We start from the raw sequence: 25,386 nt of genomic DNA, 5'->3' as shown, positions 1-25,386 counted from the left end.
CTATCACTGTTCAATTTCGTAATCATCAACATCCATTATCGTCCTACTGCTGGGCACGGGTCTCCTCTCATATTGAGAAGGATTAGGCCATAGTCCACCGCGCTGGCCGAGTGCGTATTGGTAGACTTCACATACCTTTGAGATTTTTATTTATAAATCTCTTAGGTTTACTCATAACGTTTTCCTTCACCGTTATACGAGTAGCATAATATTTCTAACACACACATAACTTTGAAAAAGTAAGAGATGTGTGCCTGGGATTCGAACCTTGGACACCCGATTGAGAGGCCGAGTTTCAACCAGTATACTATCACTGCTTAATTAAATGTAACACATAATTCAACGTTTTTCCCCGCGCAAAGCCGAGTGCATAGCAGTAGTAATCCATATAAAGCGTTGTGAAATTTGAAAAGTTATATAGTTTAAAACATTCCCGACTAGAGCTAGAGGTTTTACTCGTTTGCACAAGAATATTAAATATTATATATAATATACATTTTTATAATATAGGAGCGAACGAGCATGCAGTTCAACTGATAAGTGGCTACTGCCGCCCATGGACATCTGTAATCAACCCCAGATAGGATTAGATATTCCTAATAAAGTGTCAAGCTGGAACTAAGTTGTAAATGCAATAAAATGATATTATTAAACTGATCTGATGATGGACCCGGAAGCTGGCAGGAACTCCTCAACTAAATTACACTACCGTCAATTTTAGGCTTTTTAGATTAATACAGAAAGTATTAGGTTAATATGGTATAAATAGAATAATATGTTGATAAAATCTTGTTTGGACACATTATTTTAATTACCTTACAATTGAGTGAATAAAGTAGAGACTTATTTTAAAATCTGGGTCAATGCAGATGATTATGTTAGAACTTTTCCGACACAAACTTTCAAAACGAACCTAAACTTAAACCGTTAGAACTAAGAACTCTAATTATTAAGGAATATAATACATACTGACAGCATTTCTTTCTACTTCTCGCTCATTTTCTATAATGTGTGAGCGAGAAACATATACAACAAAATATTATATTAGATTCCGTTATTTGTCTATACCGGTCCTACATATTATTTATAGTAATTAGAAATATACAACTAAAACTGCATTAGTTTAATGATGCAGTTTTAGTTTTTATCAAAATCGGCCTCGTAACTCTTTTCAGCATTTTTCGCTAATCCTTATAGTTCCGGATTTTGCCATGAAGGCCTATTTGAAAAATTCACGCTGTATATTCAACAAGCAATCGTAATAAAAAAACAAATAAGAAATTACCCAATAAACAAGCTTTTAACCCAAACAATTACAAAGACGATAAACCTATAAAATAAGTAATTAATTAAATTCATAGACAAGTCAAGTAATAAAAGAATAAAACTAAAAGTAGACATTAAAAAAAATTAAAACTAAAATCCGTCCAGTCCTTAAGCCAGACAGAAGGGTGAGTTCATCGGCAGCTTTCAAACCTTAAAGTAACTAAACTAACTAACTAAAGTAACTACTAACTACGCTATGACTAACTATAGTAACATTTATTCAGAGTCATTTATATAAACATATAAAAAATAATACCCAATTGTAAATATAGTCTATGTCACTCCCACAATTTAGACGAATCCAACGACACCTCATATGTTAAAATCCGTCAAGCCGTTTGGGCTGCAGGGCATGACAAACAATGAGATATACATGCCTAGTCCATGCCAGTCCACCTGATTTTATGTAGCTACTGCCACCCATGGACATCTGTAATCAAACCCAGATAGGATTAGATATTCGTACACGAAGTCGGCCACAGATGTGTCGTTACCACTGATGACTAAGTCGGAACGCCTCGGAAAAATATGTCTCCCTTACCACGCCCTTCAATCCATAACACAGCAGCGTTTAACACTGCTGTTATGAGACAGAAATAGGTGTGGCGGTGGTGCCGTTGGAGTCGACCCACAAAAAGTTTTACCACCTTCCTTGCTACTTGCAAATCGCTTGCTACTACGCAATATACATATAGATATAAAAATAGATTTCGTATCTGAATAAATGCTACATTCTAAAAATTTTGACAGACACGTTACTTTTAACCAATTAAATTGAAAAAATTATCGTAACACATTTCAATTTGAATTATACCTATTTCGTTAATTAATTGTAACAAAGAAAGAAACCAAATATTTCTTAATATTAAAAGATAAACGGGTCTGGCTGTAACTAGGAAGCATCAGTACAACTAACCCAATAAATTTTAGAAAAAAAAAAACAAAAAATAAAAATTCCTTTTTTACATCCTTTATTCTTTACCAAAAGTCTCCAGCGGTAAAAATAAACTCCCGAAATGTAGTCAACCGTCGATTTTCAAAAACATGTGCGAGTTCATTAAATTTTATCGATAAAATGAACATAGAACATCCCTATACAAATGTTATATCAGAAAAATAAAAATCTTGTAGTAAAAAAACGACTTAGTACATCTACTGTATTACATATACAGGGTGAATTTTTCAAATAGTCCTTCAGGGCTAAATTCCAAACTATAAGGATAAGCGAATAATGCCGAAAGGAGTTACGAGGCCGATTTTGATAAAAACTAAAACTGCATCATTACTTTTTTTAAATATCATTTTCCCTAGCCGGGAATCGAACGAGTTCATTTTGAAAAAAAGTACACCCTCTATATTATTTCACTGTCTGATAGTGTCCCTTATAAGGATCAAATTCTGGGAAGTAATGTTATGTGACAAATTAAAGGAAAAGGAAAATTTTGAAGAAAATACATATTTTTCCATATATTGGCATACTAATCCTTAAGGATTATACATGACATATGACTTATGTATAATTCTTATTTTCGGATTTAGCCCTGAAGGCCTATTTGAATAATTCACCCTCTATATTACTACAATTACAGTAAGAGGCCGCTTAAAGTTTAGTAATATAATTAAACGAGCTTTTGCCCACGGCTTCGCTCGCGTTACGAAGTAATATTTTCATCCCCTATTTTATTCCCTTGGGGGTAGAATTGATCAAAATCCTTTCTTAACGGATGCCTACATCATAACATCTACCTGCATGCCAAATTTCAGCCCGATCCGTCCAGTGGTTTGGGCTGTGCGTTGGTAGATCACTATGTCAGTCAGTCACCTTTGAGTTATTTATATTTAGATAAAAAGTTTGATGAATTTTTGTAGTCTTCTCTACAAGTTTGTAAATTCAATCTTACATATTATGAATTATTGATTTTAATCTATTATTCGTCCATCACAGAGGTCAAAAATCAACCTTAGTTACACGCAAATAAAATGTATTCAATAATAATTGGCCAAGTACAAATCGAACTCCCATATGAAGGGTTCCGCCGCCACCATTCTTTTCATATTTTTTTTATTTTGTGTATTTGTTATTATTGCAGTCATTGAATTAAAAGCATTATGAAAATTTGAACTTTCTACTTATGTCGGTTCAGCAGATAAAGCAAAAAACGTCGAGAAATAGTGGTTTCTATTCTTGTATGGCGACCCCCATTTATTTTCAAACATTTTTATTATTAGTAGTTGTTGCTATAGCGGCCACTTTTATACATATTCTGTAAAAACATTCAAGTGTCTATCTATAACGGTTCAGGAGATAGAGCCCTGTGACAGACGGACAAACAGCATAAAATTAGTAATACGGATCCGTTACTACCTTTTGGATACAGAACCCTAAAAACATAAAAGTAAACTTTAAGCAGCCTCCTACATACCAAAATAATAATAAAAAAGCTCACTTGGTGGCGTTCTTATTTGCAGTCTCGACCGTGATGAAGCTGGTCCGGAGCTGCATCATCATGATGAGCTTCTTCAGCAGCTCCAGCCAAGCCTTCTTCGCCTCCATCACCGCCTGACCACCCTTCTCTATCCCTAAGTGAGGGTAGGGTGGTACTCCAGTCTGTTAAAGGTAATTTAAATTTAAAGTAAAGGTAAGTTTACGTTGGAGATCCCAGAGTTCTCCAACAAGCGTTGAGGATTGCCACCAGGGGTTTTTAGTGTCCCGGGGTCGCTCCCACGTCGTCGGGTATCTTTTGAAGGATTCCCCCTCGAGAAAATAAAAAGGTAAGTAAATTTAAAGGTAAAATAAATTATAGTTTAATAACTAAAAACCACGCTAAAATCGCACAAGGAAAATCGTAAATCCTGATTCCTGACGATACTGATGAGGAGAATGGGTTGAAATTATTAAAATCTTGTATTGTCATCGGTTCTTGATAATTATTCAAAATTTTAAATTAATCGGACCGTTCAAAGTGGGTAAAAATTGAGTTCAAAGATTCCGTTATACACATACATACATAGATACAACCCAAGCTAATAAAAGCGTGGTAATTGAAAATTACACTGGCAAAGATGACGCTTTTTAAGGTTCGATACGAAAACTAAAACGGAACCCTTATTTACAATCGTATTAGAAATATTCCTATGTGGGTGCCACGAATACACAAATACCCAGAACAGTACCTACCCTTACCATGAGTTCTTACGTTTTGACGTTGTTGTTTACGTATTTGCCCATACAATTTCCAATCAGCGCCCCTAGCGGATTGTATCAGAACTATAGTGTCAGTAACGTAACATTAAATGTCTAAATTGACAAAATGGCGCTTTATGATTTGTCTTTCTTTTTTGCGAACATGTAAGGCAGACAAAAGACTTGAGCACTTACTTATTATTACGTTTACTCAGTCTACTAAGCAAACGGAATAGAATAATGGATTGAGTAAACGTAACGTAAAATTGTGGGATGTTTTGAAAATCCATGGTAAGGCTACAGAAATCGAAATTCGTCTGGTCGAGAATCAAACCCGGCACATATTAGTAGACCGGTATAGTGACCGCTCCTCCACGCGGGTTGACAAATAAGATAAATACAGTGATAACTTTAGTCATACTACAAGGTTCAATTCATAGGCATCACATTGGTTGTCCCTGTAGTTCCGGGACCCGAATAGGGCTACGGTATCCCCTGCCTGTCGTAAGAGGCGACTAAAAGGGGCTTCCGGGGTTGCGAGCGGCAAGAGTGGGAGCTCGAACCGCCCGGCTAGTGACCCCGGGAAGGACGGCCGTGTGTGTGGTCGCATACCGTCGTGCCCACCAAACAGTGTGGCGAGCGTCAAACTCACTTGGGTGGAGCCCGATGGGTCAACGCGCTAAGAGGACTCCGGTTGCGTTCCTTTGGAGATCCCGGAGTCCTGTACGCAGCGCCGAGGACAGCCACCGGGGGGGTTTTAGTTCGGTGTTTTCAAAGTTATGTGCATATTAGAAATTAATTATCGCATTCTTACAGCGAAAGAAATCGTGAAGAAACGCCACAACTTAAGAATATTTATGTCAAGTCTACCAATCCACACTTGGCCAGCGCGTTGGCCAAACACCTCTTACTATGAGAGACCCGTGCTCAGCAGTGGGACATTAATGAGTTGACGATGAAATTTTCAACTCTACTTGAGAGCCGAATATCAAATCCATGACGTGATTTTTCTAATTATCGGTTTACGAAGTCGGACCATGAAGGGCACTACCTTAAAAATATTTTGTTAATTAGAAATATTTTAAAAAATGTTTATAAAATGGTTACCTCAGCTATTTCGAACTGCACTATTTTGACTGCAGATACTGCTTTTGTAGTTGGTATCACGACCACACCAGACTGAAAAAAAAAATATTTTATAGCTGACACGGCAAACTTTTTACCGCCTCAAAATCTATTTATCAAATATATTTCATATAAAATATAGGCTATATGTTACTCGTGGAAAATGTAGCTCTCGAATGGTGAAAGAATTTTTAAAATCGGTCCAGTAGTTTTTGAGCCTATTCATTACAATCAAACAAACAAACAAAGTTTTCCTCTTTATAATATTAGTATAGATAAGCTATATTCCGCGTTTACTCCCGCGTTTATAAGTGTTAATACTCTGGAGATATCATGGGTTTTACATTTTTCGACGGAACTCTAGTTCTTTTTGAAATTAAAAGCCTAAATTACACTTTGTAATATTAGCTAACTGACAGTGAAAGTTCTGTTAAAATTAGTCCGGCCATTTCAAAGATCCGCCGGAACAAACATAAAGACAGACAAATAATTTATAATTATTTTTTATTTTGTTATAAATATCATATATAGTTTCATTAATCATTTCGTAAAATGCTGTTAGGCGATATTACAAATAGACACTTTAATTTTGTTTTCATAGATTACATATTTTTTACATTATGATTATTTCATTGCTTTAATCTTATCTTAAAAAATATAAATCACATATCACTGCATTCCTACATTCTAAACTCCAAAGCAACCGATTTCAATGAAGTTTTACGACTTACCTATAATTTAATAATTTTAATTAATTAATTTAATTCCAGCTTCAAAAATAGGATGTCTTTTGGACCCGATAGATAGCGCTGTGCGCGTGTTATAAAAAAGTTTTAAGCGGAAATTAAAAAATTAAAACTATCCTTTATTTTCTGTCACGAAAATTATGAAGATTTAAGTATAAGTTTTTCTAATTTTTATTAACTAAAAAATATCCGCCCCCGGGTGGGCTCGAACCACCAACCTTTCGGTTAACAGCCGAACGCGCTAGCCATTGCGCCACGGAGGCTATGGGGGCTACGTGCATAAACATTATACTTATTAGGTTCAAATAATAATACGAGTAGGTTCAAATAGTTAGCAATTACGTAAAACTTCAAATTAACTAATCATTAAATACGGATGATGACATATTTTTACTTCGCTTTTTAAATAAGTTTTATTATTTTGCCCAAGCGAAACATTGTTGTCTTTCATAAGCGAAAATTATTTGCCTTTTCTTAGTGAAAGCTTTAATTTCTAAGAAAATCTATTACCTATTTAAAGCGAAATACTTTTGCCTTTTCTAAGCAAAACTTTATGCGTTTCTGAATCAAAAATATATGAGAAGATCAATAACTTCAATTTTAAAAGATCTATTCGTTCGAAATGATTTTTTCAGTGACATCTGTGGATAATAACTTGCTAATTTAATTATTTGCGTAAAGTAAAAAAAATATATATATTTATTTATATACAAATGTCAAGTAAGCTTCCCTGTAGAGGTTGTCTTTCTCAGTATTAATTTAATTACTTTTAATCTTCGAAATATATATTTTTTAATGTTAACAAAATATTCGCCCCCGGGTGGGCTCGAACCACCAACCTTTCGGTTAACAGCCGAACGCGCTAACCATTGCGCCACGGAGGCTATGGGGGCTATGTGTATAAATATTATATATAATAGCAAAGGATGAAAATTATTTAAAAATATTGCCAAAAATAAGTAACTATCTCATTTTATTTTTAGCACCAATTAAAAATAAAAAAACTATATTCTTATTGATTTACAAACCTTTGACATTTTACTGTAAGTTCATAGATTTTTGTTTAATTTTCATGTGGTATTTTTTTTACAAAATATCCGCCCCCGGGTGGGCTCGAACCACCAACCTTTCGGTTAACAGCCGAACGCGCTAGCCATTGCGCCACGGAGGCTGTGGGTATACACGCATAAACATTATACTTATTAGGTTCAAATAGTTAGTCAATAATAATGACGTAAAACTTCAAATTAACTAATCATTAACTATGGATGATGTCATTTTTTAATTGTTTACCCTAACGATTAGGCAGACATGCTACCTGATGGAAAATAGTCAACGCCGCCTGTGGACATTTGCAACACCAGTGGAATCGCCAATGCATCGCCGGCTTTGTATGAGAGGTCTTTTTGCACCTTTTTTTAAGAGCCTCATGTAATATTTGCCTATTTGTTGCAACATATCATTGATATGCAGAATAAATAGTGTGGGAGACAGGACTAAGCCCTGGGGAACGCCAGCGTTCACAGGTTTCGTGTCAGAGCAGCACCCGTCGACGACAACTTTGGTGTGCCGCTCCGACAGAAACCTGGTTGCCCAAGTCGTGGAAAATATGATAAAAAGGGGGCAAATTTGAATCAACGCTGGTGGAAGACACTTGACGGATATCATATTTTCTAATAAGCAAAAAAAAAACAAAAAAATGTTACAGGTCCTGGTAATGATTTCTATTACTCAAAATCACTTTTTTTTTATTCAGTACAAAACTTATTCAAAAACAAAATAGGGCGATTAATTTTGCGCCATCCTGTATAAGCTTCCCTATAGAGGTTTTCTTTCTAAGTATTAATTTTATTACTTTTAAAATGTTTTTTTTAAATAATATCTTATGTAAGGTATGTATTAGTTTATTTAGCATTACCCTATTCAGTTTGTAGCTGATAATATCATATCATTGAAGGTGGTACAACCCTCTGTGGTTCGACTCCGGCGGCACCACCGCCACCCATATTTCTGCCTAATAACAGAAGTGTTAGGCGCTGCTGTGTTCCGTTTTGAAGGGTCTGTTCCGTTACATACATGCAGGTCAAGCTAATCAAAGCGTCGTAAAAATATAGTTATGTCTGACACGGCACGTCCATTGTCTGAAGGTATAACTGGGGCCGTATCATGAAAGTTACCATCACATTACTTTCTTTCATTTTTCAAAAATGTTTTTTTTTTTTAAATATAGGAGTAGCAAACGAGCATACAGTCCATTTGATAGTAAGTGGCCACTGCCACCCATGAACATATGTAATCAATCCCAGATAGGATTAGGTATTCTTACCTGAGGTCGGCCACAGATGCGCCGCTATCCCTGAGGACTAAGCTGGAACGCCTCGGAAAAGTATTTCTCCCTTACTACCATCGAAACCAGAACACAGCAGCGCTCAACACTGCTGTTATTAGGCAGAACTAAGTGTGGCAATGGTGTCCCTGGAGTCGAAAAACAAAGGGTTCTACCACCTTCAAAAATGATTAAGTAATAAGCATACAATGACGTCATAGGAACAAATAATAAGAAAACATTATTGATATGTTAATTTTTAGGCAACAGCTGTATAAACTTACTAAATAAACGCAATCCGAAAAATTTTAATATGTTAATTATCGAAAGATGAAGCATGAAATAAAATATCAGAATTTTGATAATGTTGACTTTATTAATTAACATTATGTTATTTAAGTGTGTCAAATTTATGATAGAAAAAGATAAAATGGAAGATTGAATAAAGGAAAACGATTACAACGAAACTTTTCATATATACGTATTTTTTTTAATAAGAGATGAATTAAGAAATACATAACGTAACTAAATAAATGATTTATTTAAATGTAAAAGGTATTTAGAGAGATAAACGCAAGGAGAGATAGCACATAACGCTTTTTCCTTACGTTACAGTTTCCACACTTCAAATCCTACCTCACGTTAATATAAGGAACTTCTCTTCTACGTTTACGAGGATTCCCTGTTTCCTGTAAATCATAAACACACACAAACCCAAACAAAAATACAAACACCCAGAACCACAGTAAAATCAATCAAAAAACAAAAACTAATATTTCAAAAAATATAATAAATATATGCAAAGATTTTTGTATTATTTGTACTTGTAGATTTTAATAAAAATATATTCGCCCCCGGGTGGGCTCGAACCACCAACCTTTCGGTTAACAGCCGAACGCGCTAGCCATTGCGCCACGGAGGCTATGGGGAAAATTCTCATAAAAATTATATACAACAGGATCTTTTGTATAACTCGATTTTCTCTCAAACTTTAACTTAACGAGTCATAAAATGGATAAAAAAACTTGATAAAGTCACAACTCAATTAAGTCAAATATTCAAGCGAAATTCAGTTGCCTTTCCCTGGTAAAATTCTATTGCCTTTCCAAAATCTAAATTGCCTTTACTAAGAGATTTTATTCAGCAAAAAATTTGTGCCTTTTTACGTAGTAATTTGCTACAAAAACGATATAGTGTAAAACATCGATTTGTTTAAAATTATTTTACAAAATCGACAAAAATATTATACGGGCTTTCCCATTTTATTTTAGTGCCTATTAAAAAAAACGCCATATTCTCTGTTGGTTTACGGATCTGTTACACTTAGGTTAATAGATTTTACAGGTTTTTAAATGTTTATTATAATTATTCTTTTTTATTTTTTAACAAAATATCCGCCCCCGGGTGGGCTCGAACCACCAACCTTTCGGTTAACAGCCGAACGCGCTAGCCATTGCGCCACGGAGGCTATGAGAATACACGCACAAATATTATACATATTTTATTTCCGTTCCGATAGTAGTTTTAGTAGTTTAAGAAAAAATATTGTAACTGACAATTTGTAAGTGCCACCGTAGGTTTATAAAAAAATAAATATATTTCGTGTAGTTTCATTTAATTTCATTTAAATCGTCAGAATCGTCGCCTATTGCATACGATTAACACATATAATTGTGTATTGCTGTTAAGATCTACTGAATTGTGCAATAAGTAATATTCTACCTATCTATCTATGTCTCACTTTGAAAACTTTCCTTTTTTATAATAAAGTGTAGCAGACGAGCATGCAGTCCACCTGATGGTAAGTTGCTACTACCGCCCATGGACATCTGTAATCAACACCAGACACGATTAGATCACTACCCGAGGTCGGATACAGATGCGCCGCTACCCCTGAAGACTAAGCTGGTATGCCTCGAAAACTTATGGTCCCCTTATTACACCTTTCAAACCAGAACTCCAATGGGCTCCAGTAGCCACTTACCTACCATCAGATGGACCGATCTTACCTGCTCCCTCATATGTATTATAAAAAAAAACGCTTAGAGCAGTTGATCCTAATAAGATCACGGTCCCAGTCAGTCACATTCTGTTGTCTTTCTTATGTAAAATTTCTGCCTTACGTCAGCGAACCTTCGCGTATCAAAACCATATTACTCTCTGATCTACGCCAGAATTATGTGCAGAAAACTACGGACTAAGAAATTTTTTGAAGTTGCATTTCTAGGAAATCTATGTTCTGACTTCAAAACTTCTAAAATAATGAATTATTATTTATAAAGAAAAAAATACATATTCTGTGTTATCACGTAATTCTTTATCTATGATAGGTTATCACAGTATGATAGTTTTTGTTCTTACTGTTTTATGGTTAACAAAACATTCGCCCCCGGGTGGGCTCGAACCACCAACCTTTCGGTTAACAGCCGAACGCGCTAGCCATTGCGCCACGGAGGCTATGAGAATACACGCACAAATATTATACATATTTTATTTCCGTTCCGATAGTAGTTTTAGTAGTTTAAGAAAAAATATTGTAACTGACAATTTGTAAGTGCCACCGTAGGTTTATAAAAAAATAAATATATTTCGTGTAGTTTCATTTAATTTCATTTAAATCGTCAGAATCGTCGCCTATTGCATACGATTAACACATATAATTGTGTATTGCTGTTAAGATCTACTGAATTGTGCAATAAGTAATATTCTACCTATCTATCTATGTCTCACTTTGAAAACTTTCCTTTTTTATAATAAAGTGTAGCAGACGAGCATGCAGTCCACCTGATGGTAAGTTGCTACTACCGCCCATGGACATCTGTAATCAACACCAGACACGATTAGATCACTACCCGAGGTCGGATACAGATGCGCCGCTACCCCTGAAGACTAAGCTGGTATGCCTCGAAAACTTATGGTCCCCTTATTACACCTTTCAAACCAGAACTCCAATGGGCTCCAGTAGCCACTTACCTACCATCAGATGGACCGATCTTACCTGCTCCCTCATATGTATTATAAAAAAAAACGCTTAGAGCAGTTGATCCTAATAAGATCACGGTCCCAGTCAGTCACATTCTGTTGTCTTTCTTATGTAAAATTTCTGCCTTACGTCAGCGAACCTTCGCGTATCAAAACCATATTACTCTCTGATCTACGCCAGAATTATGTGCAGAAAACTACGGACTAAGAAATTTTTTGAAGTTGCATTTCTAGGAAATCTATGTTCTGACTTCAAAACTTCTAAAATAATGAATTATTATTTATAAAGAAAAAAATACATATTCTGTGTTATCACGTAATTCTTTATCTATGATAGGTTATCACAGTATGATAGTTTTTGTTCTTACTGTTTTATGGTTAACAAAACATTCGCCCCCGGGTGGGCTCGAACCACCAACCTTTCGGTTAACAGCCGAACGCGCTAGCCATTGCGCCACGGAGGCTATGGAGGCGATACACATAAAAATTATACATTACAGATGTGAAACTTCAAATTAACTAATCACTAACAACGCACGAAGTCATATTTTTAATGTATCTTTTTTTATAATAAGTATAGGAGAAGCAGACGAGCATGCAGTCCACCTGATGGTAAGTGGCTACTGCCGCCCATGGACATCTGTAAACAACCCCAGATAGGATTAGATATTCCTACCTGAGGTCGGCCAAAGATGCGCCGCTACCCCTGAGGACTAATCTGGAACGCCTCGGAAAAGAATGTCTCCCTTACCACACCCTTCAAACCGGAACACAGTAGCGCCTAACACTGCTGTTATTAGGCAGAAAGAGGCGTGGCGATGGTGCCACCGGAGTCGAATCACTAAGGGTTCTACCACCTTAGCTGTTAATAGTTTTATTATTTTGCCCAAGCGCCAAAATTTTGCCTTTCGTAAGCAAAATACCTTTGCCTTTCCTTAGTGAAGGCTTTTGGTTTTCCTAGGATTACTTTAGTTGCCTCTCCTAAGCAATTATATTGCCTATTCTAAGCGAAATACTTTTGCATATTTCAAGCGAAACTTTAATGCCTTTTTTCAGCATTATTTTATAAGAAGATTGATCTTGGAGGAAATTTTGTTTGATTGATCACCTCAATTTTAATATACATTTAGTAAAAATGTATATTAAAATTGAGGATTTAGTATATGACTTTTCAACATATTTTTTTAATCTTCCCAAAATATTCGCCCCCGGGTGGGCTCGAACCACCAACCTTTCGGTTAACAGCCGAACGCGCTAGCCATTGCGCCACGGAGGCTATGGGGATTCACGCATAAATATTATACTTGATAAATTCATATAGTATAGTTGGTAAATACGCACAAAGTCACATTGTTCCTTTGGCCTTCAATTAAGTTCTTCACAAAGGAAGAGAAATTGTTTCGCCTTTCCTTGGTGAAGGCTTTTACTTTCCCTAGGATTACTTTAGTTGCCTTCGTAAGAAATTCTATTGCCTTTCCTAACTGAAATATTATTGCCTTTTCTAAGCAAAACTTTAATGACTTTCTTAAGCTAAATTTCATTAGGAGATCAATCAATTCAATTTTAATAGATCTATTTGTTCGAAAGGACTTTCACCTTTTGGTTCATCACCTTTTACCTTTTGGTTTGCCCCTCGTAAACAAAAAAAAAGGTAGATCTAATAAAATTAAATTGATTGATTTTCTGGTAGAATTTTGTTTTACAGATACATTAAAGTTTTGCTTAGATAAGGCGAAAGTATTTCGCTTAGGATAAGAAGGCAGTAGAACTTTGCTTTGAAAAGGCAGCTAAATTAATCCTAGGAAAAGCAAAAGTCTTCAAGGCAAAAGAACTTTCGCTTATTTTTTCGCAACATTTTGTCGTCATTATTATTTTTAGCAAAATATTCGCCCCCGGGTGGGCTCGAACCACCAACCTTTCGGTTAACAGCCGAACGCGCTAACCATTGCGCCACGGAGGCTATGGGGGCAATACACCTAAACACTATACATAATAGATTTAAATAGTATGTACCTAATGATCAGAAACCTCAAATTAACTAATCACTTAATACGCACGAAGTTATATTTTTACTTTGCCCTTCAAATAAATTATATTATTTTTCTTAAGCGGCAAAGCGGCAGTTGCCTTTCATAAGCGAAAGTTCCTTGCCTTTCACTAGTTAAGACTTGCCCTAGGATTACAGAATTGCCTTTTCTAAGCGAAATACCTTTCCTTTTCTAAGCCTTTTCTAAGCAAAACCTTAATGCCTTTCTTAAGCTAAATTGTTTTAGAAGATTAATCCTAAAATATATTTTAGCTTGGTTGATCAATTCAATTTGAATAGAACCATACATTTGAAATGACTTTCGAGCGAAGATATTTCAGAATAATATCTTCCTAATTTTATTTTTTCGTTAATTAAAAAAAAATCATTCACTGACAAATATCAAGTAAGCTTTCCTATATAGGTATTCTTTCTAAGTATTTATATTATTACCTTTTAATTTCTACAAAATATTCGCCCCCGGGTGGGCTCGAACCACCAACCTTTCGGTTAACAGCCGAACGCGCTAGCCATTGCGCCACGGAGGCTATGGGGAAATTCTCATAAAAATTATATACAACAGCATTTCTTGTATAGTTCGATCTTCAAACTTAACTTCACAAATCATAGAATGGATTAAAAAATAGCTTGATAGAGTCATAAAACTGACTCAAAATTGACCTCAGGCGAAATAGAGTTGCCTTTTACGTGCATTTGTTTTTGCCTTCCCAAATCAATTGCTTTTCCTAAGCGACTTTATAAATTACCTGTCATAAGCATTGTAGTACATTTATTTGCTACAAAAACGATCAACTTTTAAATGTCGATTTATTCAAAATTACTTAAAAATATTGACATAAAGAAAACATAAGTAATTTTCTTATTTTATTTTTAGCACTTATTAAAATACACCATATTATCATTTATCAATTTAAAAATCTTTGACATTTTAATATTGGTTTATGGTGTTCATAGATTTTTCCTATTATGACGTATTAATAGTTTTTTTTTTAAACAAAAAAATATCCGCCCCCGGGTGGGCTCGAACCACCAACCTTTCGGTTAACAGCCGAACGCGCTAGCCATTGCGCCACGGAGGCTATAGCGACTACACGGATAAATATTATACATAACACTATTGAATTTCTGTAAACTTCGATATGCTCTTAAACTATAACTGAAAGAATCCCAAAATATATTAATAAATATCTTGATAAAATTTACTTAAATTTAAGCAAAATTCAGTCGCCTTCTCCGAGCTATACTATCGCTTTCCAGTATTAAAATCATGTTGCGTTTTTTAAACGAAATTCTTAAGTATATCCTCAGAAAAATTCTCAGTATTTTCTTAAGCAAAAATTCCCTGTAAAAATCCTTCCACTAAGTAGATCAATTTGTACAAAATGACAGTATAATTCAAAAAAGTAATTTCACAATTTTTATGAGTGAAAATTTACAAAATATATACTAGACACTGTTATTTCTCTCTGAGGAACTGTTCGATTAGGTGCCTACATCACCCTCCCTTCATCGCACCACTCGCCGAAAGATGAGATACCAACCACATCAACTGGACCCGTGGCGGTCCTCCACGGTTCGGTTTGCACTGTCATTTTTGCCGCGTACGTGCAAAATGTGGAATGAACTTCCACCTGTGGTATTCCCTCAGGACTATGACATGGGGCTCTTCAAGAGGGGTGTAAAAAGAACTCTCCTTCAAAGCCAGCGATGCATTGGCGACTCCTCTGGTGTTGCAAATGTCCATAGGCGACGGTTACTGCTATCCACCAGGTAGCCCGTCAGCCTTATCGTTAGGTTAAATATAAAAAAACAAAAAACTCAATTAGACATTTGATATTTTTACATAAGCCGTATAAACGATTTTATGTTTATATATTTCGTAATTTGTTTTTTTTAAACAAAATACCCGCCCCCGGGTGGGCTCGAACCACCAACCTTTCGGTTAACAGCCGAACGCGCTAGCCATTGCGCCACGGAGGCTATGGGGCTATGTGTATAAATTCTATATACAATAGCATAGTATTTTTACATGTTCCCATATTTAAGGAATCACAAAATTGATTTAAGATTGATTTTTTTTACTAAACTATTTATTTACCTCTTTTAAGTAAAATTTTAGTGCCTTTTTAAAGCCACCATTGCCGCATAAAACGATCTAGGGTAAACGATCGATTTGTTCAAAATTACTTTGAGAAATTGATATAAAAATATATATAAGTAGCTTTCTCATTTTAGTTTTAGCGAAAATAAAAAAAACTGCACATTCTTTGTTGGTTTACAAATCTTTTACATTTCAATATACCTAGATAAATAGATTTTATATATTTTTTTGTTTGTTGTTTTTTTTAACAAAATATCCGCCCCCGGGTGGGCTCGAACCACCAACCTTTCGGTTAACAGCCGAACGCGCTAGCCATTGCGCCACGGAGGCTATGGGACAATATACATAAATCTCGTATCCACCGTAAGTTTAAATATATGTGATCTCATAAGCACACTCATTGCTTAGTAATGTCTTCTTAAATTAAAATTATGTTTCCTTTATAAAACAACATTACTCTACCTCCCGTAAACAAAATACTATTGCCTTCCAAAATACTTTAGTAAGTACTAAAGGTTTTTGTCATGGGAATGGGGTTGTTTCCCGATACATACGACCTGGGATTGTTCAAGTCAAGGGTGAATAGACTACTTCTAGGCAAGCGTGTTTTATCGAAGGCTGCATCTCACTTAACATCAGGTAACGTTGCAGCCTTATAGTAAGATAAAAAAAAAAAAATACAAATACGCTTAAGTAAAGCGTATTTTCGTTGCCTTCAATATGCAAAATTATTTTTTTACAATTCTATTTTTTATTATTTCTATTCATTACACAAATAATAATTGTTTATTTTATTTTCTTTATTTTTACAGTTGCCTTGAATAAGCAAAATTCTATAAAATTCCCAAAATATTTCTCTGTTGCTTGTATAACCAAATTTCTATTATATTCGCTCATTATTTTTCTGTTGCCTCCAAAAAATAAAATTATATTAAATTTCCCAAATAAAAAATTGTTGTTTCCCTAAAATTCAGTCGCCTTTCCCGTTCCTTCGTTCAATAAGCAAAATTCTTAAATTCCCTAAATTGATTTGATTGCCTTCGTTATTAAAATTCCTTGCCTTACCGGCGCTAAATTCCGCAACAGCTTCCAAAGGATTTTACCACTTAAAAATTAAACCTCACTTCCGTTCTAATGTTCTCCAGGACAATCTTATTCAATAAAATTAATTGCCTTACTCGAGATGAATTCTGCAACCCTTTCCGAAGGATTTTACCACATATAAGATATTAATAAAAGAGTGTAATGTATTTTTGAACTGTATTTTTGTGTATCTTTATAAACTATGTATTTAATCTTTAATAAATGTTTTAATAATATAAAAAAAAAATTGAGACTCACTTCCGTTCTAATATTCTCCGGGACAATCATATCCAATAAAATTCATTGCCTTCTCCGAAGTGAATTCTGCAACGCTTTTCAGATGGACTTTACCTCATATAAGTTAAAACATTGAAACTAACCTCCGTTCCAATATTCTCCAGTACAATCTTATTCATCTCCGGGCAGAAGTAGCGCGCCCTGGCGAGCAGAATGAACGCGTTACGCATCTCTTCACCGAGCCCTTTTATGACGCTGCAAATGGCAAACAAAAAATTCGACCATCAATTTGGTGCGTGTTATTTTAATAGTAAATACAATACGCCTGATAGTGAGTGGTCACTGTTGACCCTACCATGGGTGTAGACCCTTTCGAGGTTCGAATCATCATCATCTTCACCAACCCTTTACTGTCCCACTTCTGGGCACGGGTCTCCTCTCATAATGAGAAGGATTAGGCCATAGTGAGAAGGATAGGATAAGGATAATGAGAAGGATAGGGTTTTTTTTAAGATTTCTCAGGTTAGCATGTCTCCTCACGATGTTTTCCTTCACCGTTTAAGCAAGTGATAATTAATTCCTAATACGCACACAATTTTGAAAAATCAGAGGTATGTGCCTGGGATTTGAAACTCGGGCCCCTCGATCAAGAGGCAGAGCTTCTTAACCACTAAGCTGTCACTGCTCGCACGTTACGCATCTCTGAATTTTTAAATGTATAATTAATCATGAAATAATAATTATATAATTAAATAATTATCACTTGCTTTATTGATGAACGATAACATCGCGAGGAAACCTACCAAATTGCACTTGGCTAACGCGGTGGAGTATGGCCTAAAACCCCTTTCACTCTGAGAAGAGACCCGTGCCTAGCAGTGGGACAATAATGGGTTAACGATTAAATCCTACGAGTAATTTTTCCTACTCATGTTTGGTCTGTTACTACTGCATAGTTTAAACTTAAAAATAATCTTCCGAGGCAGTTCAACTTAGTCCTCAGGGGTAGACGCACCTCTGTGACCTCAGGCAATCATCTAATCTTATCTCGGGTTGATTGCAAAGGCGGCAGCAGCCACTTACCACTGCATGCTCGTCTGCTACCCTTATAAAAAGACACTTACGAGTCCAGTTCAATAGCAATCTTCCTCAGCTCTCGACCAGTGGCCAGAGCGGTCCACTTCATCAGCTTCCGACCCAGGAAGGCCAGATGCAGTCGGTTCCGCATCTGCTGCAACGCCACCAGAGATGGCATGCAAGCATAGCGGGTGACCCCGAAGGTGTTTTCTTCCTGCTCTGTAATAGAAGATTAAAGTCAAGAAGAGAAGAAGAACGCTTACTACACTCACAGCCCCACACTAGGATTCCCTGTATCGTGGGTGCCGTGGACACATACAAAGATGAATATACAAACACCCAGACCCAGAACAGATCTAAATTAATAATTTAGGTATGTGTCTGGCCGGGGATCGAATCATGAACCCTTTGCGCATCAGACCGGTATGGTGACCGCTCCGCCACGCGGGTCGTATGAGAAGAGCGGGAAGAAGAAGTAGAAAATGAGCAATCTATCTGATGGCGATCATTCCACTTGACACCACCAAAACGACACCACCGGTGGTGTCATATGGAATCTCTAGTCCATATGACCACCGACTATTAGTGATGTTACATAGAAAATAATTATAGTTCAAAAAACTAAAAAACACGCTTTTATGATAGTTGATTTTATCATAAAAGCGTGTTTTTTAGTTTTTTGAACTATAATTATTTATTAATTTTTAGTATTTGTTGTTATAGCGACCAGCATTATGCATCGTTTGTAAAAAAATCAAGTGTCTATCTATTACGATTTAACTAAACTAAAAATCACGCTATAACAGTTACGCCTATTGAAACTAAAAAGCAATAATTTTTTGCAATCTAAACTTGCGATAAACTTTGCTGAAGGTGCTTGAAAAATCTCGCCTCGAAAATCGTTAATCCTGAGGATGTTGATAAGGACAATGGTAAAGAATTATTAAAATCGTGTATTGTCATTGGTTTTTGATAATTCTTCAAAATTTTGAATTAAACTGAACGTTCAAAGTGGATAGAAATCGGGCTCAAAGATTCCGTTACTGTTACGTACATACATACATACAAACGTACAACCCAAGCTAATAAAAGCGTGTTAAAAACAGACTTGCGTAAAATCCATACATTTGTTTGTGTAATAGGAACCAACCCAGGCGTAATCAGGCCCATCAAAGTGGCATAGTTGTTGATTATTTGTAGTATTTTGTAGAGGATAGAGATGACGATGTTACACCAGACATTTATATGTCCGTGAAAACGCAAACTGAACAAAATACGAAGGATAATTGTAGCCAAACGGACCATTCGAGTGATGCTCAGATTGTATTAAATACAGTAAAATTGTTGGCCGAAAGTTTTTTTCCCGGAAAAGAAACTGGAAGATTAGTCTGCTGCACTGTGATTTCCGGTCCGTTCTTTAATATATTAAAAAAAAATCACTTAAATAAAATAAATATATGTCATAAACTGATGATATAATGATTCTAATCCCTTTAGAAGTTCCATTTAAATTAATTATATCTTTTTTTTACTTTTTCTACTTAAATATTAAAAAATCCCTTAAAATATTCTAATTCTGCATCATGCGCCATTTTCGGTCAAGCCAATAATCATGATTAACGGCCCGGAAGAGTAACGGTCGGCGCAAGACGGAACCGCGACCGATAGTGGCGAAATATGGCTTCCTGGTTTTTGGGACCCTGAATTAACTACTAATCTAATAATAATTATTATGAAATGTAAAATGTAATTATTTATTGATCGATGTATAATATACAGAACATATCTGTTTAAAAATAGAAACTTTGATATTTGTGTCTGTAGTAGCAGACGAGCATGCAGTACACCTAGTAAGCAGTTACTGCCGCCCATGGACATCCGAAATCAACCCCAGATAGGATTAGATATTCCTACCTGAGGTCGGATACAGGTGCGCCGCTACCCCTGAGGACTAAGCTGGAACGCTCGTATGTCTCCCTTACCACACTCTTCAAACCAGAACACAGCACTTAACACTGCTGCTATGAGGTAGAAATAGGTATGGCGGTGGTGCCGCCGGAGTCGAACCACAAAGAGTTCTACCACCTTCGCTCTTATTCTTCTTCTTGGGTTCTCATCCTGGGTGGATTACAGATGTCCATACGGCTGTGACCACATACCAAATAGACTGCATGCTTGTTTGCTACTTCTATATTATAAACTAGTACCTAATTGTTAAAAAAAAAACCGTCTCCTTCAAATCAATGCCGTGCAATGTTACTCATACAATGTATTCGAATTCAACGACAATTCTAAGTTAAAATCCATCAAGCCATTGCGTTGTGAGGCGTGCCATAGAATAAAACATTCATACATACATACATACATACATACATACATACATACATACATACATACATACATACATACATACATACGCTCAATAAACATTACCCATTATTCAAAAAAATAAACTTACCATCGTCGTCCTTCATATTGACTTTGTTCTCAGAATGTAAACTTGAATTGGTCAAAGTATTACAAGATGCAACACATTATATATTGTATTATGTACATATGTGTGTATATAAGACATTTTGTATATATCTACATATTGAAAAGATGGTGAAATGGGATTTTTTTGGAAAATTAAACATACACTACAAATTTATTTCATTGCCATTTTTCTTCTACTGACAATTTTGATGGATTTTTATGTTTTTAAACGATTGTCATTCTTCTGAAAAGGTTAAGAATGATTTTATTCTTTTTAGAAGATTTTTATAAAATTGTTTTTTTTATAATATACAAGTAGCAGACGAGTATGCAGTCCACCTGAAGGTAAGTAGCTCCTGCCGTCCATGGACATCTGTAATCAACCCCAGGTAGGATTAGATATTCCTGCCTGAGGTCGGCCACAGATGCGCCGCTAACACTGAGGACTAAGCTGAAACGCCTCGAAAAAGTAAGTAGCTACTGCCGCCCATGGACATCTATCTACCCTAGATAAGATTAGATTCCAATCTGAGGTCGGCCACAGCGCTGCTATCCCTGAGGACTACGCTGGAACGCATCGGATAAGTACATCTCCCATACCGCACTTCAAACCAGAACACAGCAGCTCTACTGTTATTAGGCAGAAATAGGTGTGACGGTGGTGCCGACGGACTCGAACCACAAAGGGTTCTACCACCTTCAAATCGTATGGATCAAGGTATAGTACATTATCGTTACTTAAGTCATGTCTTGTCAGTATTTCGTAGGTATAAGAGGGATTACACATACGCTCTGCTTATTATTAATAATGCAACAACTTCCGAAGCGGTGGAAGATTGTTGAAATTGTTTTTTTAAGGATTTTATTCTAAATTGATTGTCTTATTTATTATTAACTAGTTTTATAACCGTGCAGTTTATTTATTTATTTTGTATTTGTAATTGTACTGTGTGTTGCAATATTCCTGAATAAAGTATTTTCTTTCTTTCTTTCAAAATTTATATGATTTAATTTGATATCGTACGGTTCGATAATGAACACTAAATTATAATGGACTAAGTTTTTCTAAAGTCCGCAATGATTTTATTTACCTACTTAATGTTTTCAAAAAGGTGAAACTTTCATCTGAGTTCCATCAAGTAATAAAGGTGGAAAGAAATACTTTGTTTCGTTCATTACTTTACATGATAAAATGATAGAAAAGAAAAAAACTGCAGATAAAATAAAATAAAAAAAAACATGCAGCAAAAGACAATAAAAATCTAAATCTTATTTTAATTAAATGTCAATTTTCAGTCATTTTAACCCAGAAATCACATCTGTTATCACCATCAACACATTACTGTCCCATTGCTGGACACGGATCTCCTCTCAGAGTTAGAGGGATTTAGGCTATTAGTCCACCGCGTTGGCCAAGCGAATTGATTGATTTAACATACTATTCAAAATGTTTTTAAGGAAATCTGTGTTGTATAGGTTTCCTCGCAATGTTTTCCTGCACCAATAGGTTTTGTGGTTAAAGATCATTTATACTCAAAAGAATTGGTTACAATTCACTTAAATGAGAACATGTTTTCATCTTGCAATCCGCACATAACTTTATTGAGAGGTGTTTACCTGGGCTATGAACCTCGGACCCTTCGATTAAGAGCTGAGTTTCTACAACTGGGCCCAATGCAAATCCTTTTAAGTTTTATGTGTGTTAGTATGTCATATTATTTTCTTTAAAACGCGGGCGAAGCCTCGGGCAATAACTAGTATTCTATAAAAATAAGTAATAATCGCAGTCAAAACACAAACTCGTACCACGTGATACTTCCTAATCCATCCGATATCGAAATCAACCACCGATATTGGATCAGATCGGATCGGATAGTGTACAAGGGTCTTAAGCTACGCCATTAGGTCCCGTCGCAAATTGCCGAAATTGGGAGCGTAATCCACTTACTGAACTAACTGACACCTGATCGCAGATTTTAGCTGATTTTCAAACTGATAATGTCTGAATTTTGTACTTTTTTAACCATAGATTAATAAAGATTACTCACTCTTAACAAGAAAATGTAACTAGTTTTGACAATTGAAATTGTCTCTGTCATCTATTTTCATGTCTGGAAAATATTAAAAAAAAGTAGTTTTTAGACCATTTAAGAATAAAACGATATTTCTCCGCACTTTTTCTTGGATTTCGTGTTTTTGCACTACTTAACTGCGCATGTCGACATTGTTCCGCGTAAATTACACCATGACAGCCATTAAACGGCTGACAAAATTGTCAGCCGCTTAAGCCATTTAATGGGTTCCGTTAATTACAAGGCGGTGAGATATCTATACTTATCTATGTTTATAACCTTCAAAATAGGAGGTTCTGTATTCGACCGCTATGTACGAGTATGTATGTAAGTTTGTATCCGTGATTTTCTCAAAAAACTACTAATACAATTTGGATGGAATTATATAAGGAAAGTTTTATATAATACATTAGGATTTTTTATATAGATTGTGCTGAATCTTTTGTGGTTCGACTCCGGCGGCACCAACAGCACACCTAATCCTGCCTAATAACAGCAGTGTGAAGCGCTGCTGTGTTCTAGTTTGAAGAACACGGAAAGAAAGCCATACTTTAACGAAGTTTTACAATTTAGTCTTCAGGGGTAACAACGCAACTATAGTCATCCTCAAGTAGAAAACTAATCTTATCTGGGGTTGACATATGAGGACTAAGGTGAAACGCTTGTCTCGCTCACCACTTCGAACCAGAACACAGCAGCGCTTAACACTGCTGTTATGAGGTCGAACCACAGAGGGTTCTATCTTTAAACTTACATACTTTTTACTTCATAATCCCACGAAATATATTGAGTGTCTTCAGAACTTTGTACTAAACCAACATTTATTTAAATTATTTTTTACTTTTTTATCACATTAAATTCGATTGCATCTCTTATTATTTTTTTATAATATTTTCTAGTTCATTTTTTCTAACACACAAGACCGAACATTCCTATTTCTATTCCTAGGGGTAGAAATGTGAAAACAAATCACCCCTGCGTTCTATCACCATTAATACACATAGAGCAACAACCTTGCAAGAGTTCTACGTCCACACAATGTAGAGCTCTACATCTGCCCTTGGAATATAAAAAATAGATAGCGCCGATAAAAAAAATAATGCATAATATTTGCAAAAAAAAATAGATGGCCCAGTGGGAATTGAACTTGTAACCGGAGAGTTCGATACCACCAAATTTTTATTTCATATTTATTTTTGAAATTTTTTACTGTTTAAATTTTTTACGGTTCAATAGATTAGGCGAAAAACTCTGATTAAACGGTTTCTTTCAGTCTTATAATAGAGTTCCGTTGAAAATCTGACATAACAATATATTAAATCTCATGTACGCTGCTACTATAAAAATGTACGCTGAATCAGTATCCCAAAATGGTACTTTAACATGCAGCTTCTACATTTTTATATTCTGTGTAACTCCTAAAATCATAAATGAAAAATAATAACTAACAATTCCACTTTTAACTTCCTGTCTTAAATGACGAAACAGCTTCCTAAATCTGACAACAAAACAACGCAGTATTTAGAATAGAGAGAATCGTCTCTCTCGAATTCAGCCGATATTTCTACTTTTAATTTCCTGACGTTTAAAAATATAAACTAACCAAAACGGCTTCCTAAAAGTGCGACAACACGGCACGTCATCTACATTTTCTACAATCTCATATCTATCTCATTCCACCTCAAATCATTCCAATTCGAAACCACTCTGAACAAAAACCCTCACAGCAATAATAATTCCAAAAACCAGCAAAACTTGAGCCGCGATGTCTCTTACGTTCTACGTAAATTATTCCGATTCAGAGCTCTTGATCTCTGGTGAGGGGTCAATGAAAGTACGTGTTAAAAATATATAATGCCTATTATATCACACAAAGCCTATGGTACCCTCTTTCACACCTCGTCTCTTTTTCTCTTTACTTTGTCTTAAATTAATCTATGGTGTATATGAATTCGATTTCGTTCGTCTTTGATTTCGTAAGTGACTTTATTTTAGCTTTAAATATGGTAGAATTATTATGGTTCGACTGGGGAGGTGCCACCGCGACATGTCCACCGGGAAGTGTGTGGATGTCGGCAGACTTACAGCTTTTTTTCTTTAAAAAGTACCTTCAAAAGGTACCTGACGACGTGGTGTGATGCCGGGTGATGTCGGATTTTCACTGCACTTTTTAGTGCCCCCCGGTGGCCGTCCTCAGCGCTTGTTGGAGAACTCCGGGATCTCCGATGGATTATAGCCGGAGTCCTCCGAGCGCAATGCCCCTATCGGGCTCTGCCCTGGGGGAGGACTTTACGCTCCTCCCGCACACTGGTGTTTACGACAGCATGCGACCACACATATCGCCGTCCTCCCCGGGGTTGCCTGCTGGACGGTTCGAGCTCCCACTTTTACCGCCCGCAACCCCGGAAGCCTCCTTTTAGGACCTCTTACGACAGGCAGGGAACACCGTAGCCCTATTCTAGTCCCGGGACTACAGGAACAAAGATTAGATTCCTACCTGAGCCACGACCACATGCGCTACCCCTAAGGAAACGTCTCCCTTAAAAAGCTTTAAATATACAACTGAAACGGCGTGTACAAGCTAGTATCGTAATAAGGATTGTAT

At 35.9% G+C, this 25,386-nt stretch overlaps 1 protein-coding gene and 13 non-coding genes across 14 annotated transcripts in view; all 14 read right to left on the bottom strand.

Moving 5' to 3' along the window:
• Positions 1-20,932, bottom strand: part of LOC140748493 (uncharacterized) — a 31,093-nt gene extending 10,161 nt beyond the window's left edge. The window contains exons 1-5 of the mRNA XM_073081306.1: positions 20,693-20,932; positions 18,282-18,453; positions 17,301-17,412; positions 5,618-5,689; positions 3,774-3,934 (exon numbers count right to left, since the gene is read on the bottom strand). Of these exons, the coding sequence (XP_072937407.1) occupies positions 3,774-3,934; positions 5,618-5,689; positions 17,301-17,412; positions 18,282-18,453; positions 20,693-20,708 (533 nt within the window). The 5' untranslated portion in view covers positions 20,709-20,932. The remainder of the gene's footprint in view (positions 1-3,773; positions 3,935-5,617; positions 5,690-17,300; positions 17,413-18,281; positions 18,454-20,692) is intronic.
• TRNAN-GUU (transfer RNA asparagine (anticodon GUU)) lies at positions 6,572-6,644 on the bottom strand. The gene has a single exon. It is a non-coding gene; the product is annotated as a tRNA-Asn (tRNA).
• TRNAN-GUU (transfer RNA asparagine (anticodon GUU)) lies at positions 7,193-7,265 on the bottom strand. Its single transcript has one exon. It is a non-coding gene; the product is annotated as a tRNA-Asn (tRNA).
• TRNAN-GUU (transfer RNA asparagine (anticodon GUU)) lies at positions 7,480-7,552 on the bottom strand. Its single transcript has one exon. It is a non-coding gene; the product is annotated as a tRNA-Asn (tRNA).
• Positions 9,557-9,629, bottom strand: TRNAN-GUU (transfer RNA asparagine (anticodon GUU)). Its single transcript has one exon. It is a non-coding gene; the product is annotated as a tRNA-Asn (tRNA).
• Positions 10,103-10,175, bottom strand: TRNAN-GUU (transfer RNA asparagine (anticodon GUU)). Its single transcript has one exon. It is a non-coding gene; the product is annotated as a tRNA-Asn (tRNA).
• Positions 11,092-11,164, bottom strand: TRNAN-GUU (transfer RNA asparagine (anticodon GUU)). The gene has a single exon. It is a non-coding gene; the product is annotated as a tRNA-Asn (tRNA).
• TRNAN-GUU (transfer RNA asparagine (anticodon GUU)) lies at positions 12,081-12,153 on the bottom strand. Its single transcript has one exon. It is a non-coding gene; the product is annotated as a tRNA-Asn (tRNA).
• TRNAN-GUU (transfer RNA asparagine (anticodon GUU)) lies at positions 12,893-12,965 on the bottom strand. Its single transcript has one exon. It is a non-coding gene; the product is annotated as a tRNA-Asn (tRNA).
• Positions 13,577-13,649, bottom strand: TRNAN-GUU (transfer RNA asparagine (anticodon GUU)). Its single transcript has one exon. It is a non-coding gene; the product is annotated as a tRNA-Asn (tRNA).
• TRNAN-GUU (transfer RNA asparagine (anticodon GUU)) lies at positions 14,191-14,263 on the bottom strand. The gene has a single exon. It is a non-coding gene; the product is annotated as a tRNA-Asn (tRNA).
• Positions 14,743-14,815, bottom strand: TRNAN-GUU (transfer RNA asparagine (anticodon GUU)). The gene has a single exon. It is a non-coding gene; the product is annotated as a tRNA-Asn (tRNA).
• Positions 15,644-15,716, bottom strand: TRNAN-GUU (transfer RNA asparagine (anticodon GUU)). The gene has a single exon. It is a non-coding gene; the product is annotated as a tRNA-Asn (tRNA).
• On the bottom strand, positions 16,095-16,167 carry TRNAN-GUU (transfer RNA asparagine (anticodon GUU)). Its single transcript has one exon. It is a non-coding gene; the product is annotated as a tRNA-Asn (tRNA).
• Positions 20,933-25,386: the final 4,454 nt, after the last annotated feature.

Source organism: Epargyreus clarus, unplaced genomic scaffold (assembly GCF_041222505.1).
Source record: "Epargyreus clarus isolate Ecla_fem2 unplaced genomic scaffold, WU_Ecla_fem_2.2 ptg000016l, whole genome shotgun sequence".
Classification (NCBI taxonomy): Eukaryota; Metazoa; Arthropoda; class Insecta; order Lepidoptera; family Hesperiidae; genus Epargyreus; species Epargyreus clarus.
The sequence above is the reverse complement of the archived record's forward strand: the minus strand, read 5'-3'. Positions and strand labels throughout refer to the sequence as shown.